We start from the raw sequence: 16,242 nt of genomic DNA, 5'->3' as shown, positions 1-16,242 counted from the left end.
GATGTAATTTCCCTTTGGGACAGGTCGTAATATTTGGCTGCTGTAATTACAAATGGGGGAAGAAGGCACGTTTTGTCATTCTATTTTCTCGTCCCATTTGGTAGTAAACAAGGAAAATTCAAAGGATTATAGAACCTTACCCTTATGACTCCTATAGAGCACGGGTAGTTGTTTAAAACATGAATACGATATTTGGATATTATGTGCTGTAGGTGTCCCATCTCCCCCCAACCTACTATATTGTTAACTACCAGTGTCTGCAATGAATTGACTACTACACAATCTCGGCAAAACCAGGTTCTATATTAAAACCGACAACGATGAGAAATCCACAAACCAATTACGCCAATTATGACACCAACTACTTGAAATATGAAACTTAAACGAACGTGAACATTAGTAGTTGTAGGAGTTGTCGGTCGGTTCCTAAAATAAAAACTCTTTTTAATATCACGATTTACTGAAACCATAACTTTCGGTAAACAAAAATTTAAAACTTATTGTTAACAATAATTAAACTGTTTAATGCTTATTCTGTTATGTGTGTAGTTACAAGTTTTTTGTCCAACTTTGTTTTAACGGCGAAGACAATTATATTCTTGTTGATTCGTATAAAAAAGGGTTTAGTATGTGACTTATCGCATAAGGACATAGGTTTTGTTGTTATTTGGAGCGTTGAATTACCTGTGCTCCGTCCCGTTTTATGATGGACGGGCCCATGAAGCGCCTCTTTTTAATGATGGACGGAATCATTCCGAATCTCTTCAGTATTCCAGGTCCGAGCATCATGCGGTGGTTTCTTGTGGTTGGTTCCACTACTTTTTGTTCTTGCTGCCCACCGAACGAAGGTCCTGGACCTATTCGCTTAATAATGGAAGGGCCCATCATGCCCTTTTTTATCACCGAAGGCATTGAGAACCGTTTCAATATGCTTGGCACATGAAGCTGCCTGGTAGCGACATTTCCCGCAGCTGTTCCTGTGCGTTGATCGTTCTCACTTGGCATGCGTTCTTCTTCCAGTAAATACAGGATTTTCTGCAAAGCGAAATAAAATCAAGAGTAGAGCGATTGTAATTTCGAAATGTTGCAATATTTTACTTTCATTTCCGCTAGATTAAATCAGTTTATATTGATCAAGTTGGTCGTAATTTAATCTGATTGGTCGCTCTGCGCAAATCTTTATCTGTCTCTACATCCCCTCTTGAGTTTATTGTAGATGAGATTTGTGTAGAAAACAACAGCCCACTTTCCCTAAAAGCTTGTCGATTTTCTTATTAAATCGATAGTAATTCATCTTAAAACTTTCGTTGATATTGTTGTAACCTCCCACTTCCAAATAGAATGTATTAAAAGTACTTGAAACTATTTGGTGTTAAACTATTGTGCGATGTGTTCCGATTCGTATGAATTTAGTTGTACTTTTGGTTATACTCGTTTACTGTTTTTTTTTACAATTCTCTACGTAAAATTTTTGGGGGAGAATGAAAACAAATACCACCTTACCCCGATCGACCAATCGTATTCTCTTAGCTTGCTATTTAATATTATTTCTAGAACGATAAGTGAGTTAGTCATTTAAATATGCAGATTCATGAAGTTTAGGACTTAATTACTGCATACGTAATGCAATGAGGAAATTTTATTTTCGACAAAATTCGGTTTTCGTTTAAAGTCATTTACGGAGCTATCTCTTCAATTATTTTAAATTTACGTTAGAAAATATTTTATCTGATTTTTAAAATTTGTCTTATAATTTAAATTCGGTTTTAAATCCCGATTAAGTTTAAACTTTTTCGACCAATTGCTCTAATCCAGTGGTTAATAATGAGTTGTCTAAACTGTCAGACATACATAAAAAATCTATCACCTACAAAGTTACGTACTTAACTTGTGCGGACACAAGGTGTTTAAAACAAAGCATCCGTGTTCATACGCCTGTCAATTTCACGCCACGGAAGTTGCATATATTCAGTCCCGTTAACTTTTTAAAAGGGACGCGTGTTTGTCTACGTCATACAATAAATCGTTTGTGTCTAATAAATGTAACAATCAGCTTGGTCAAAAACTTCGTGTCAAAATAAAAGCAATAAAAACTAAAATTCGAGTTTTACTCCAAAATGATGGAATGTACCTTTGTAGGTAATGCCAAGAAAAATTTATACCTGCAGAATTTCAGCATCGGGCATATTCGTCACGTGATTAACAACGCCCTTGCTTTCACTTTCGTACCCTGGTAAGTTGTTTGAGTTCTGGAATCAAATATATGTTAAATGTATATATAGTACTACGGGTATGATCGAATGTAGTTAACACGAAATCCTATATTTTATGATTATGTTTTAAACAATTTACAAAGGTTTTTCGCGAATATGCGGTTATTTAGTTCCGTAAATATATACTCTATTTTCTACCAAATATGACGAGAAAAGACCATGTGTCACATCTTATCCGACCCTACCGTATATTTTACAAAAAGCCTAATAAAGGGTATTAAATTTAACGTATCTTACCTGAAGGTCTTTATAAATCTCCTGCGGCATACTCTCCTCATTTAGACTTTCTTGGCCTGAAAAATTATTAAATGAAAAACTTGCTTTATTATCGCGTGGCCGGAAATGACAGTAGTTATGATACACCCTATGCCAGCATACGAGTTATATTTGTGGGTGATTATTGGAATTTGTTCATATAGCACCTATTCGTGACCACTGGGTTGGGGCAATTGTCTTTCCCAATGACACATACGCCCCTAATAGTGGCACCGACAAGCCTCGAACTGATTACCTATTGGTTAGGTGCAGGCGCGCTAACCGTTTTGCCACGCGGCGCCGGTATCTATTTTTTCTATATAATAATATTTTTCAAGTATAAAAGCAGAACCCATTAAACTGATTATCAAGGTTTTTACGTTATAATTGCCCCACCTTTAACTCCGCCACAACACGCAATAACGACCAAAACAGCAGAAAAACATTTCCAAGACATTCTATTTTTTAAATTGAAACGTTTTCCTAATCTTAAATCTCTGCGGAAATATTGAGGTGTTTAGTTCACAAACGCCTCTCGAAATTTTCCTCTAAGTCGTACAGTGAGTTGTTGGTCTTTAAACAGCTCCTTCTCTCTTGTAATCTTGGACGCACTGAATAAAAGTTCGGTGGTTCACCTTTTATGTACATCCCGGGCCACCATTAAACCCATTAGGTCTGACAAACATATGTCACGGACTACGTTCGTCTCAATGCGATCTCGGTTGTTTTTTGCGCGGTTCTTTCTATCAAATTAATTTTGAATCCTCCTGTGCGATTATTGTATGCGTTAATTGATTACTCTCCATCATTCTGTCTCCATCTAATTGCACGCACATATAATCGCAGGGGTGTAATAAATTGACGCACGCCACACGCTGAGACACTAAACGTGTCAGAAACCTCCGGAACGCATCTTAAAAAGCTTTCGAACTAATGAAGACGTATTTGCAAGTGTTTATTATCCGCGCGCCCTGCAATCGGTCATGCTTTTATAATTTATGATTTCTTTTCTGCGACAAGCCTTTTCCTCGATGAAGACATATACGTTTGACCTTAGAAAAGCTCAATCATAAATGAATGCTTTTATGCACATTCGAAATATTATAGTAAGTTTAACAACGCATAATTTCAAACGCCGTAAATTCATTTTTTAGCAAATACCTACACGTTAATGATAAAAGGTCTTTAACTGATGAATGATTAAACGATTGATAATAACATTTGTTTGGCATTCGCGAAATATAGGCAATAAAAAATATTTGTAATAAAAATGCATACGCGCAGGCCGCACATGTAAGCCTTGGCCAGAAAAAAATCGTATAACTTTTGTTTTATTCTTTAGTTTTTTAAAAGTAAACGGTAAATATATATTTTGCACTGTATAAATAAAGCTGTATGGTGTTTAATATGTAGTAGGGTGGGGGAGGATGGGACACCTTTTTATTCCATTTTCTCGTCCCATTTGCTGGTAAACAAAGAGCATTCAAAGAATTGTAAAAACCGTATCCTCACGAATCCCATAGACCCTTGGTAATTGTTTAAAACACGGCCAGGATATTTGATTATTGAGTGCTAAAGGTGTCTTGTCTTGCCCCACAGTACCATAAGAACTTATGTTCGCACATGTAAGAATGAAACGCAGAAAACATCGTTAATTTAATTACGTTTATTAAAGACTTTGTAATGTAACTTTTTACCTTTTTTTCTCGCACACCCAATTCGTGACTACATTGTTTAAATCATACGTGTAAAAAAATATATATTTTGCCGGTTTTATTTTTACAAACAGAAAAATGTTCCATTTAGAAGCAGTCTCACTATAACATATTTTATCAACTTTATGATCTATAAGTTTAGGTCATTATATAAGTAATTTATTGTGCTTCAAAGAAATAGCAATTCTCAACTGCAACTGATGCATAAAATCCATTACAATCTGGATTAAATTGCAATCACGAAACATTTGTAATTTATTTTATGATAAGTTTAATCCGCGTTGCACCGACGTGGAATTCTGAGCCCCTCGTCTTACATCTTACAAGTTTATTGTTCATGATTCTTAAACCTAAACACGATGTAGTCAATGAACAAAACTACGTTGCCCTACGAACGCTTGTCTTTGTGCATCCAATATTTCAATGCAAATTAAATCGCTGTTGATTCTTTCCATGCGAATAAGCTTTGTTAATTACTTGCAAGGATCGTTCTTATCGATCACATCGTGATGTTAAATTGATGAATAAATTGCTTGTCAGAGGACCATAGATTAACTTATTAAATCCCGTTAAAATACATCTTAATATAGATAGAGAGTGGTATTACGATATATCAATACGCTCAAATTTAATGCAGACAATTTAAGCAAAAGAAATAATAATGAGACCGTAAGTCCGCAAAAAATCTGATTTAATGAATCATTTGCAGTTTTGCTGAGTGAGATTTCGTACTCAGGCTTTCATGGCTTAATAATATCGGACAGATATTCGCATTCGCAATGCAAAATATTGTGCATCCATGAAATAGATATTCGAATATCAGAAGCGGCTATTAAAGTATGCCCTACCATTTATATGAACCATCTATATGTGGTATTGGACTATTGACAGTTGCTGCTACGCTTGTTCGCTCTAGTTCACTTCACAAATTACATTTTTGTTAAAATCCAGCATGAAAATTATCGTCCGTTTTTCCTCTTACGAAACGGCGGTCACCTTTTTGATGAAAATTTATCAACAACTTGTTAAGAATCCACCCTTTACTGACCCGAGCTACACATGCTAGCTTAGACCAAGTGTTTAATCGTAAGCTGGCGAAACTGACTTTGTTTACGAACTGCGTAACTTTGTAAAGTACTTGTTAAAACCAACCGAGGTGGGCTCACCTTATAAAGGCGCAAGATATGCAACTTTTTTGACAATATCATCAGTAATTTATTAAAACGCGAAAACCATTTGACACTATAACGATCTCTATCTTATCGTTGCGAGATTGATGGCCGCTAGGTTGCGCGATCGAGGCGTGTTTTGGCAGATTAAGTACGTCAAAAACACATGTTAAGTGGATAAAATATAGATTGTGTCAAAATATCACTTGCAAGCATCCTTTATGCCAACGCCAGCCGCCCAAGAAAATATATTAAAGCATATAATGTTTAACATCCGAGTGCAGAAAGTTTAGTTTCCCTTTAGAACATTATCGATAGCATCGGATACGACATGTGTTTTCACTTTTAAAGTAGGATAGTTAACCTTACATAGCTCATAAGAAAATAGTCGTTGTACACCTGCAGTATGTGTGTTAAGTTGTTTTTTTTGTTGTATTTTTAAAGACAACAAGCGCATGAGCAGCTCTTATATAAGCAAGACTTCAAATTGCTTCTACCCACACCTACATAATTTAAAACGGATTAATTCCTTATTCAAGTGCTTCCAAATTGCATTTAATCACCAAACAATGACGTGACATCGGTGTCTAAATAAAGCGGTCATTGATGGCATTACGATAAGGCGAAAATCATCTGTTGTTTCACGTCAAGGATTCCAATTTTCAACGATCTAATATTCTTTCGTCAAACGTTCGAGGTTGATTTTTATCTTTGCTATATGGTTATATAATGCACGTTCCACGTTGATGTGCCAGTTTCAAAACCTGCGGCAGCCGAGCGTTGGTTTTCTACTTAAGAAGGTCAACGTATTGATATCGTCTGTATTGAAAATTGATATTTAACTATAAAATAAGTCAAACCACAATTTGCAGACAAATAAATCAACGGACAAACGCAAATACCCATTCACCTTTTGCATTTTTTTAAAGTTATATTTTGTATATTCCTGAATAAAAAACTGCTTAACCATAATGTCGAGTACAACGTTGATGAGCCGGGTTGGAATTTTAATTGTTGTGATCATCTGCCTGCAACAACAACAACTTACACAAGGTATGAGTGAACATATTGTGTCATGCCCAAGTCATTTCTCTAATATCCATTAAATTTTGTAGGTATTCCGCTCAGCGAAGAAATTCAGGAGCTACTGAAAAATCGTGTAGTAAGTGTAAGTTGCTTTCTATAACTATCTTTTTGTTAACTGCATACTATGTAAAACTGTTATACAATTTCTATGATTACAGAATGAAGCGGACAGCAGTGACATAAGTGATTATTATGATCAAGGACTTGCGGAAGGAAACGGAGATTCAAGCGAGTTATTTCTCTGGTTTATTTACAAAGTGAGTTTTATTAATCTGCTGTTGTATATAAGTTGGTATTGTTTTTATTTTAATATATAGTGGGACGGGGAAAGATGGAATAGGATTTTTTTAAATCTCTTTGCGGGTACGAGGTATGCATAATATAGAGAAAAATGTTACAGTAAGATGCTGCTGGTCCAACAAAATACACGTTAAAGGGGTTTACTGCTGTTAAGTATTCAATTTCGGTGTTGAACGAATACAACAATTGTTCAATGGCTAAAAAGCATATTAACAAGATGTTCTTTAAATGTCCGCTGAATCATATGAAAGCCCCGGAAATTTCACTTTTACTTATTATTGAATTTCCCCACGACATGCTGCAATAAATGGCGTTTTAAATCACACCAACGTTTGGACTACTACGTGTAGAGGCCAATTATCTAAGTACTGTTGTTGCGATTGGCTGTATTTGTACTCCTACTGGACCTCGCTTGGTTCTGTTTCCGTGGGGAGTATAAAGGTGTATTTTTATTTAATAGTTGTGTGTATTATTAACAAATTAACGTTTTTGGCATTCAAGTTTACGTATTTTTATTTAAAAGACCTGCAACGTCTTTTATCAGCACATGTAAAAACTTAACCGTACATGTAATGGTTACTTTTGTTTAGAGCTTACTGGCAGATTTGAAAAAAACAGGAAAGAATAACGTCGAAGTAGAACAACGTAACAAGTTGCTTTACCCATCTGTAATTAAGAAGAGCCGTCACCCGAAGTTGTATTTTCCGGGCATCGTCAAACGTTCTGTGCAGGTACATGAAAATGATTTTCGAATTGCGTGAGTGTCTGTACAATTTGGAATATATAGTAGGATGGGGGAAGACGGGACACTTTTAGCAAATAATATCCAAATATGCTGGTCGTGTTTTAAACAATAAACAACGGCCTATGGGAGTCGTGAGGATACGGGTTGATAATTCTTTAAATGTTCTTAGTTTACTATCAAATGTGACGGGAAAATAGAATGAAAAGGTGTCCCATCTTACCCCACCCTACTATAAAATCTTATTATATTACATTTTTAAATGAAAACATTTCGATTTTAGAGCGGTACGGAAAACAAGCAAACGGATGAAACAACGTTTTAAATAACATATCCTTCACATTGTGTGGAAAATTAGAAGCCGATATATTTTCAATGTATGTGCCCGGTTGTGTATTAACTCTATGTTTAAAACTGTGGGTATATTACGAGACCAATATAATTTTTCCTGAAATGCATTATGTATCAATCTTCCGTTTAAACAGTAGTTATATTACAAGACCAAGAAGTTTATTCCTGAGTTGATGAAATACGGGATGTTTATATGCACGTACATTGTATACTGATATCTGATAAAAACTATAATGTTTTTAGACTAAACATATACTTTTGACGTCGTCGTGTTGTAAATTCATTAAATAAAAACCACAGAATTAACTTTTTACGGTGGTCAGTATTTCCGTACATCTCTTATTCTTGGAGATAGAAAAAAAAACAATACTTCGGATCGCGTGCACCACTTAACATCTAAAGTACTAAATTTCCTTTGATGGTGTATATAATCATCAATCATTCACGCTGCCCTGGTGCCCCGTAATTGCAGGCGACGAAGCTCTTTGTCAAATACCAAATTAAGGCGCTAATCGGCATGTTTTATTTATTAACATGCACTTTTAACAACATCGCATGAGATTAATCCGCGACCTAATGCTGTGAGCCACGTGCTATGGTTGGGCAACGTTTTGAGGTCATTTATTTTAAAAATTAATAGAATATGTCTGCATCCAATATTATCTAGCGCATTTACTGTTTGGCAAAGGCTGTCACTACTCTGGTGATGAGGCACTATAACCACAATATATTGTCTTCATGATATTGGACTTTTGTAAACGTTGCCAATTCGACCGCAGTAGTTTATTGATGCCTGATAAAAAACTACGGTACCATGTGTTGAATTGTAAACCATATTTTTGTAAACGATACCGTCAAAACAGGATCAACGTCAGGTAAATAAAATGTAATTTGCTTTATCCCCGCGTATAGCCGGAAAACGACAGTCGTTATAACACGGGTGTACACCTCATGCACGCTTACGAGATACCGCGTGTGTAAATTTGTGAGTTTTTTTGTATGGCGGATAATCTGGACAACTGATTAGAGACCACTGAATTAGAGCAATTGCCGTTAAGTGTCTTGCCCAAGAACACACACCTCCACAATGATAGCAGCGACAAGCCTTGATTTCATAGGGGCTCGTCGCCCCTATTAGTGTTAGGGGCAAGCGCGCTGATCGCTTTGCCACGGCGCAGGACAACAACGTGTGGTGATTGGAAACAACGTGTGGTGATTGGAAATCGCGAGGTCACGCCGTAAAGGCGTGCCAGCAGCAGGCATTAACCAAACGTTTCACCTATTTCCAGTTCAGTTCTAATCGAACCAAATTACTTCCTTCTGACTCGTGTAAAGGAATTTCGAGTTTAAATAATGCGCGACTGAAACCAATTTTAAGATACCTGGATTTAAAAAAAAATAATTCACTCTGTTTCTTTCAGATGCTTTTATGGTGCAGTGTTTGCTATGTAGTATATACATTTTAGTAGGGTGGGGAAATATTGGACACCTTTTCATTCTATTTTCTTGTCTTATTTTGTGGTAAACAAAAAACATTCCAGTAATTATTAAACCGTAACCTTACATCTTCCATAGACTGTTTTAAATTGTTTAAAAAACGATCAGGTAATTTGTATATTATGTGCTAAAGGTGTCCGTCTTCCCCACTCTACTATATTACCTATTGGACGATCAGACTTATAGCCGCTGACATAACTAAAGAAAAGTGTGCATAACACACTGCACTGCATGTTACGTTACGCCCAGTTAGGTTTTATCACAAGATTAATTTATTGCGATAAACGAAGACTTTTATGTGCAATCATTCGCGTGCCTTACAGATGACACCATACTTGTTTTAGATTTACACTGTAATTTGTCTGACGTTTACCAAAAAAAAACGATTCGTAAACAACACGTTGGTGTACAGCTGTGACGAGTGCGACTATGGAGTGATCATAAGCTTAGTTGAACTGCGCTGTTGTATTATACCATAAAATACTGAAGTCACTTCAGTATACTATATGATTATACTCAACACTCAAGTAACTTTAAAAGTTTAAATAGCAGGGTGGGGAAAGATTAGACACCTTTTCTCCTTATTTTCTCGTATAACATTTGGTTGTAAACAAAAAACAAACATTCAAAGCATTATAAAAACGTAACCTTACCACTCCCATAGACCGTTGTTAATTGTTTAAAACACGAGCAGCATATTTGGATGTTATGTGTTAAGATAACCCGTATTTCTCCACCGTACTTTAATAAATATGCCCAGTTAAGAATAAGGTATGAAGCAAGTAAAAAATATAAGGATCAAGGTCCATTTTTTCGTTTAGCGCCTTTTTAATCAAGCGTTAATTATTCGCCAATAAGGTGGTTTTGTATATACATGGTAAAAGACTATGCTGGTTAGGGTTCCACAATTGTTATTGTTAAAATAGAGGACGGTAGCCTATATATACATTTACCTAACCTTTTACCTGGATACTTGTTCTGCAATTGGTATGCAATGTATATTCCTTCGGTCTGCGGCAGTGCAGTTATTTTTCATGCCACTAACAGGTTATTGTTTATCAGAATGCTAAAGTCGATTAAAATGTTTTGGTTGTTCGTTACAGTTGTTATTCTTTGGCCTGCAGAAACGTTTCAGCTAAACGGTGAGTGTGAAACTACATAAGTTTTCTACGAGACTTTACTATGATGCAAGTAACTTGCAATATTTTATCCAGAATATTCGACAATTAAACATGGTTTGGCTGAAATGACAATTCATTCCACAACGAGGAAGCAAAACGTGAAGCTGGATTACAAAATATGTTTGGATTCGATGCCTTATCATATTAAGGTGACAGCAAACCCCAAATACAATTCCGGAGTGGAGAAGTTTAACGTTACTGTTGTTCAAAACAATTTCTACAACGCTGTTGTTGAGTTAGAACGAATCGATGAAGACTCAGGATGGGGGGAAATGCTTTTCACTGTGCAGTGGACGATCTACCATATCTCAGGTGAAAGGAAAGCGTGTTAGCTAATATAGTAGGCCATGGGGGAAGACGGGACTTTTTTAAATCTATACTTTTACGGGTATACCCCATTTAATTATAGACAAAAAAACAAATGTTGAAACATTTCGCAGAGTTGGATTTTTTCTGATGAAATGAGCTTAAGTTTTGTGAAAAAAACAGAGATATATATGTGTTTGAAAAAATTAAAGGGTCTGATTTTAATTCAATAATTTGTACCTCAGGGCTTATCAAATATTACGTATATACTATTTTATTACCAAGACCTGGGGCAAGGCAGACCATTTTTAAACTTGATTTTCAAAACGTACAATATTATTTCGTGTTATTTATGTGCATTCGTAATCATAAATTCACTTATTAATCAATAATTAACAATGATTTTCAACTGTCCCGCCTTAGCCTGTATGTTTTCTGCTAAATGTTCACAACTGTCCAACAACACTTTTCAGATTATATAACTTCAACCGCGACAGTGCAATACCGCGTGGATTACGATACAGATGTGAAAATTACAGAAACATCAAATGTATCAGCGGTTTATGGTCAAGGTTCATCGCCGTTACCAGCATTACAAAACTCCTCTCAATTGCAACCACGTCTGTCACAGGAAAGACAAAACGGTCACAGGTTTTTAGTATTTGATAAAATTGACACGAGGCTGATTACCAACCTTGATCTAAATCCTAAACAAGGAGAGAGTGACCTCATTACTGTGTTTGTAGTTTATCGACTTGATAGTCCTAGAAGAAATACAAAAAACTGGCATGGGCTGTTCGGAATAGACAACGGCGATAATGATAAAGCGATTGTAATGAACGTTGACAGATTGGAGATAGGTGGTACAATCAACAAGGGTTATATAATAAATACTTATAGCCTGCCCAACGCCAACCCAAGAGCACTTCATGTTTGGAATGTTCTCAGTGTCCAGTGGAATGTAGATGGTGGCGTCGATGCAAGCAGTATGTGGTGTAACGGGAAATTACTTCGAAGGTTTCAAGCCAGAACTAGTCCATCAGAAACAAAATTTGTAGTTGGTGCCATCAGGCTAAACAACAGAGCCTACCTACATGGAGCGATTGGTGAATTCGTACTCTTCAGAGGCATCGTCATACCCGATGACGTAATGAAGAAGTATCAGCTACACTTCATTAGGAAATGGGGAATAACGGCTGATCCAATCACAGTGTCAGGATATTCGTGTTTGAGTAACACACAGAACCTTTTCGTGCGTCATATTTACTATATAACATTCTTGAATGTAAATGTATATAATTTTTTCAATCTTTATGGGTGAGGTCCCTGTCAACAACCTGGGATTTAGATCGGATTTGGCTCATTACTCCAATACCCGGATTTTTGTTTTGGATATGGCTTATAATTTGGTCAACCCATTAGTGAACGCTGGTTTGGAGAAATATGTCCGTTAAGTGTCTTGCCCAAGGACACATCATACGCGGATCAGTGTTAGTACCGCAGTCGAGCATCGACTCGGGGACAATTTGGGGTTCGATGCAGGCGCCTAAACCAATGAGCCACGGTGCCGGAAACATGTATATAACGTTGTTACATCTTTATTTGCATCGCAATAGTTTGTGTGGTCGCAGCTTACATTATATATAGTAGAGCGGGGGAAAATGGGACACATTTTCATTTATTTTCTCATTCCATTTTCGCAGTAAACAAAGAACATTCAAAAACCTATTAAACCGTATGATCACGACTCCCATAGACCGCTGTTAATTGTTTAAAACACGATCAGGATATTTGAATATTACGTGCTAAAAGTGTCCCATCTTCTCCCACCCTAATACGTATATTTGTCAATACGGGCGATAATAACTTTTGCATTTAGGTCGTATCGTGTCTTTTTTTGCTTCGTTTTCTATATAAAGCTTATTAAATGCTGGTGTTTCGAATAAAGATATGATATATATCAAATATATATTATACTGTCAAATGAATACTTGTATTCTCGTACAATCAGAATGACCATAGAGGTCCTAATCACTCTGGAAACACTGTTTTTGCGATGTTTGTGCTTGGTTGTTAGGACGCGAAGAATTATAAACAATTGTAGACAATCGAAAGAAAGCGGCGATAGATTTGCTAAAGTTGTGGTCGATATTTAAAATAGATGCTATGTATATTGTAAAATTTATTGCAGAAAAAAGTTCTAGAAAAAGCTAATGCTCGCGCATAATATTTTGGTTATAGGTAACATAATATATAGTGACATTGTTTCTTTTAACTGAGATATGTAAGTTAAAGAAATTGGTGTACGCCATGGAACACTTAACAAGAGATGAAGTGACGTTGTATAACGACAGTGGGACGAGTGAACTAGAAAAATTGAAGATATTAAATTGCATGGTGGACCGCTTATTAGTTGATCGTGAAAATGGTAAACATGGGTCTTCACTTGATGCTAAACTACATCACCAGCAACAAATATCTACTTGTATGTACTCTTCATTATTTTGGTGTTTAATTTGACGTGTTCTACTGAATATAAAATTTATAGTTCAAGTAAAAATATTGAAACACGAACTATTATCACAAACTTCCTTAACTGGCATCACTCGTTCTAATTATTAATTAACCTAACCAGTCATATGTTTAACATGGCAACATACGTATACTGCAATATATTTCTGCTGTAGACACACACAGACACAGGGTAATAATATAACAAGTTTTATTTAATATAGGCCTATATACCCAAAAAGGGTGCGGCCTTTAATTTTAATTTCAGTATGAAACTACCTTACTTTAATATTGTTTTTATATCTCATCTAGATAAGCAATCAGACATAAAGAGAATTCCAGTTGAAGCAGTTGCAGGTGAAGATCACTGGGGGGCCAAAAAATACCTAAACAGTGGATTTGACTTTGTAAATGAATATTTTGCCCAATCAGATGAACTCTCTACTAAAACAAATTCAATGAAACATGTACTCGCATCGCACAAAAGTTCTTACCAAGTGGTGCAATCTAACAATGAACTATTTCAAACCCCAAAAAATGAAACAAAAGTGAACATGGTTTCAAGTGAAGGTAGATCTGAGAGCGATAATGATAGCGATGGTAGTGATGTAGAGTCTGTAAAATCCACATTGCAAACTCACAGACCATGCTATGAACCTCAGAATTCTGAACTTGTAGTATTCTCACCGGAAATAATAACAAGAGAAATTCATGAGTTAGAAATTACCATTAAGAAAGATCATAAAAGAACTCCTCTATATAGTGAAGCTGAAAACTATAAATTACATGATGAGTATAGCACACCTATGCACCTCAACATAGAAGCATCAACTACTGCTGTAGATAATCTAACGGTAGGAAGTCACGAACATGAAAGTAGTGGTGTTATCCCAAACATTACTGAACAAAGCCAATGTGTTCCTTCTATTGGAGAAAGTGTGACTCGTGATAGAAAAATAGTAGCACCTGCTACCTTGAGCAAAGATTCAATACCAGATTCAATGGGTAGCTTGGAAACAAAAATAGAATACCAATATCATGGAAAAAAAGGTAATTGGGGTGTACATGACAAAGAAAGTACATCCAAATCTCTTCCTACCACTCCTTTGCCAGCTGTATCTAACAGAATCAAGAGATCCACATCTCGTCCACAATCTGCAACTAAATCAAGAAAAGAAGTTTGGACAGCAGGCACTATTTTTAATTCTGCGAATTTAGATGTCAGACAAAATTGGCTCTTGAAAGAAAAACTGCTGCAAAAGAAAAGAAAGGAATTTTGTACGTTACCCTTAAAGGATTTATCTACAAATTGTAGTGAAACCACAACTCATTGTACCCCACATATGATGATGTTACCAGACGAACTGATATTGGGAATTTTTTCTTTCTTATCAATTAAAGATATAGCTTCTGCAACAGCTGCATGTAAGAAGTTTTATCGTATTGGAAATGACAGCAGTCTCTGGAAGGTTGTAACCCTGCAATCATGTGAGCTAAAGGACAAGTTTTTAAGTGGGATCGGGTCAAGAAAACCAAGAGGTTTAGAATTATTAAGTTGTGATGGTAAGAAAATATCGAATAGAGGTCTTCGAGAGTTGTTTAAGAACTTGAAGCAGTCTTTGGAGTATTTAAACATAAGCAAATGCAGTGGTGATAATCTTACAGGAGATACAATTATGCTGCATGCTTCCACTTACTGCAAACATCTCAACAAAGTTGTTATACCATGGAGCAGTACAACAGACAATGGTCTATCCAGCTTATCATACGGTCTAAAGCGGTTGGCCCATTTAAACATTAGTGGAAACTCTGCAATCACAGATGAGGCATTCAAAGTTCTGTTGGAACAACATGCACACAATCTTAAGGTGCTGGAAGTAGCCGGCTGTTTTTCACTTTCAAGCGAAAGTTTTGGTCAAATGGCTGAAAAATCGACTCCAAATAATTTACGAAAACTGAACATTGGGCTTTGTAAAGTTGCGGAAGACACAATTAACTCGTTGTGTGGCAAATTACCTTCACTGCGTCACTTGGACATGCATGGCATAAAATCAGTTACAGATCTGTGCATTCAGACTGTTACACAACAATGCAAAAACATTCATACTCTAGTGTTATCTCATTGTGTGTCTCTGTCTGATCAGGCACTGTTTCAAATGTCAGAAAATTTACCATTATTGAGAAACCTTAATATATCAGGATGCTGTAAAGTAACTGATGATGGTGTATCATCTATTACTTCTGCATTACCATGCTTACAAACCTTAGACATTAGTAGCACAGGTGTCACTCATATTTCTGTTACTGCAATTGCTCAGTTTGGCTTGCAGTGGCTAACATCTTTAAAATTAAGTTTTTGCCATAACGTAACCAATGAGTGTTTATATTCATTATTAACCTCGTGTCCTTCATTAGAGTTATTACATTTATACGGTTGCAGACGTATCCAATTTGAATCACTTTTAAAAATACGTCCTGCATTGTTATTGAAGTATTAATTTATTTCTTAAAAGGTTGTGTGACTGCCTAATGAAAATGTTGATCATGTTTAATTTTTCACACTGTGGTTTATCATACCAGTTGCAATATTAAATTTAGTTTACTAATATTATCTGGTTTGTGGGACCCATTTCTCATAGCAGCATAAACTGAGTTATTGCGCCAAAAACATCTACATGTAAATGTACAATGATCACTAACATAAAAAAGTCTTCAACATTTATATTGGAACTTAATTGTAATGTTTTATTCGTATATGCTACTAGGAACAGAATGACTTCATGATAGTTTTGGTCCTGTATGTTATAGTTCTGTCTTACAGAAAATGCTGTGATAAAATCACCTGGTTGATTAGAC

General features: G+C 35.9%; 4 protein-coding genes across 6 annotated transcripts; 3 read left to right on the top strand and 1 right to left on the bottom strand.

Moving 5' to 3' along the window:
• Positions 1 to 282: 282 nt before the first annotated feature.
• LOC108949269 lies at positions 283 to 3,265 on the bottom strand. Its single transcript, XM_026840835.1, has 6 exons — positions 3,088 to 3,265; positions 2,925 to 3,025; positions 2,511 to 2,566; positions 2,163 to 2,249; positions 685 to 1,035; positions 283 to 426 (listed from the first exon to the last, which is right to left on the bottom strand). The coding sequence occupies exons 1-6, from the start codon at positions 3,174 to 3,176 to the stop codon at positions 397 to 399; spliced, it is 714 nt and encodes a 237-aa protein (XP_026696636.1). The 5' UTR covers positions 3,177 to 3,265; the 3' UTR covers positions 283 to 396.
• Positions 3,266 to 5,788: 2,523 nt separating this feature from the next.
• LOC100180669 lies at positions 5,789 to 8,202 on the top strand. Of its 2 annotated transcripts, none has more exons than XM_018817632.2 (5): positions 5,789 to 6,465; positions 6,528 to 6,574; positions 6,657 to 6,755; positions 7,389 to 7,529; positions 7,824 to 8,202. In XM_018817632.2, exons 1-5 carry the CDS (start codon positions 6,384 to 6,386, stop codon positions 7,863 to 7,865), a joined length of 411 nt encoding a protein of 136 aa, XP_018673177.1. In that variant the 5' UTR covers positions 5,789 to 6,383; the 3' UTR covers positions 7,866 to 8,202. The 2 variants fall into 2 exon arrangements, with proteins under 2 accessions (XP_018673177.1, XP_002130846.1); XM_002130810.4 differs by having other exon boundaries at positions 5,838 to 6,465; positions 6,528 to 6,580.
• A 2,084-nt stretch (positions 8,203 to 10,286) lies between these two features.
• On the top strand, positions 10,287 to 12,196 carry LOC108950824. Its single transcript, XM_018816944.2, has 3 exons — positions 10,287 to 10,530; positions 10,603 to 10,881; positions 11,349 to 12,196. Exons 1-3 carry the CDS (start codon positions 10,383 to 10,385, stop codon positions 12,194 to 12,196), a joined length of 1,275 nt encoding a protein of 424 aa, XP_018672489.2. The 5' UTR covers positions 10,287 to 10,382.
• Positions 12,197 to 13,044: 848 nt separating this feature from the next.
• Positions 13,045 to 16,172, top strand: LOC100185393. 2 transcript variants are annotated; one of them, XM_018817630.2, is made up of 2 exons: positions 13,045 to 13,303; positions 13,699 to 16,172. In XM_018817630.2, the coding sequence occupies exons 1-2, from the start codon at positions 13,186 to 13,188 to the stop codon at positions 15,882 to 15,884; spliced, it is 2,304 nt and encodes a 767-aa protein (XP_018673175.1). In that variant the 5' UTR covers positions 13,045 to 13,185; the 3' UTR covers positions 15,885 to 16,172. The 2 variants fall into 2 exon arrangements, with proteins under 2 accessions (XP_018673175.1, XP_026696390.1); XM_026840589.1 differs by having other exon boundaries at positions 13,053 to 13,360.
• The last annotated feature ends 70 nt before the right edge of the window (positions 16,173 to 16,242 follow it).

Source organism: Ciona intestinalis, chromosome 2, assembly GCF_000224145.3.
Source record: "Ciona intestinalis chromosome 2, KH, whole genome shotgun sequence".
Taxonomy (NCBI): domain Eukaryota; kingdom Metazoa; phylum Chordata; class Ascidiacea; order Phlebobranchia; family Cionidae; genus Ciona; species Ciona intestinalis.
The sequence above is the reverse complement of the archived record's forward strand: the minus strand, read 5'-3'. Positions and strand labels throughout refer to the sequence as shown.

What these genes read in the sequence shown, in the direction of transcription:
- LOC108949269 (XM_026840835.1), bottom strand. Translation starts at nt 3,176, where the DNA reads ATGTACATAAAAGGTGAACCACCGAACTTTTATTCAGTGCGTCCAAGA. An exon ending in GTGTTGTGGCGGAGTTAAAG is followed by an intron (nt 2,567 to 2,924) that starts GTGGGGCAATTA and finishes ATAATTTTTCAG; the next exon opens with GCCAAGAAAGTCTAAATGAG. An exon ending in AGATTTATAAAGACCTTCAG is followed by an intron (nt 2,250 to 2,510) that starts GTAAGATACGTT and finishes ATTTGATTCCAG; the next exon opens with AACTCAAACAACTTACCAGG.
- LOC100180669 (XM_002130810.4), top strand. Translation starts at nt 6,384, where the DNA reads ATGTCGAGTACAACGTTGATGAGCCGGGTTGGAATTTTAATTGTTGTG. An exon ending in TGAAAAATCGTGTAGTAAGT is followed by an intron (nt 6,581 to 6,656) that starts GTAAGTTGCTTT and finishes CTATGATTACAG; the next exon opens with AATGAAGCGGACAGCAGTGA. An exon ending in TCGTCAAACGTTCTGTGCAG is followed by an intron (nt 7,530 to 7,823) that starts GTACATGAAAAT and finishes TTTCGATTTTAG; the next exon opens with AGCGGTACGGAAAACAAGCA.
- LOC108950824 (XM_018816944.2), top strand. Translation starts at nt 10,383, where the DNA reads ATGTATATTCCTTCGGTCTGCGGCAGTGCAGTTATTTTTCATGCCACT. An exon ending in AGAAACGTTTCAGCTAAACG is followed by an intron (nt 10,531 to 10,602) that starts GTGAGTGTGAAA and finishes TATTTTATCCAG; the next exon opens with AATATTCGACAATTAAACAT. An exon ending in GACGATCTACCATATCTCAG is followed by an intron (nt 10,882 to 11,348) that starts GTGAAAGGAAAG and finishes AACACTTTTCAG; the next exon opens with ATTATATAACTTCAACCGCG.
- LOC100185393 (XM_026840589.1), top strand. Translation starts at nt 13,186, where the DNA reads ATGGAACACTTAACAAGAGATGAAGTGACGTTGTATAACGACAGTGGG. An exon ending in CCAGCAACAAATATCTACTT is followed by an intron (nt 13,361 to 13,698) that starts GTATGTACTCTT and finishes TATCTCATCTAG; the next exon opens with ATAAGCAATCAGACATAAAG.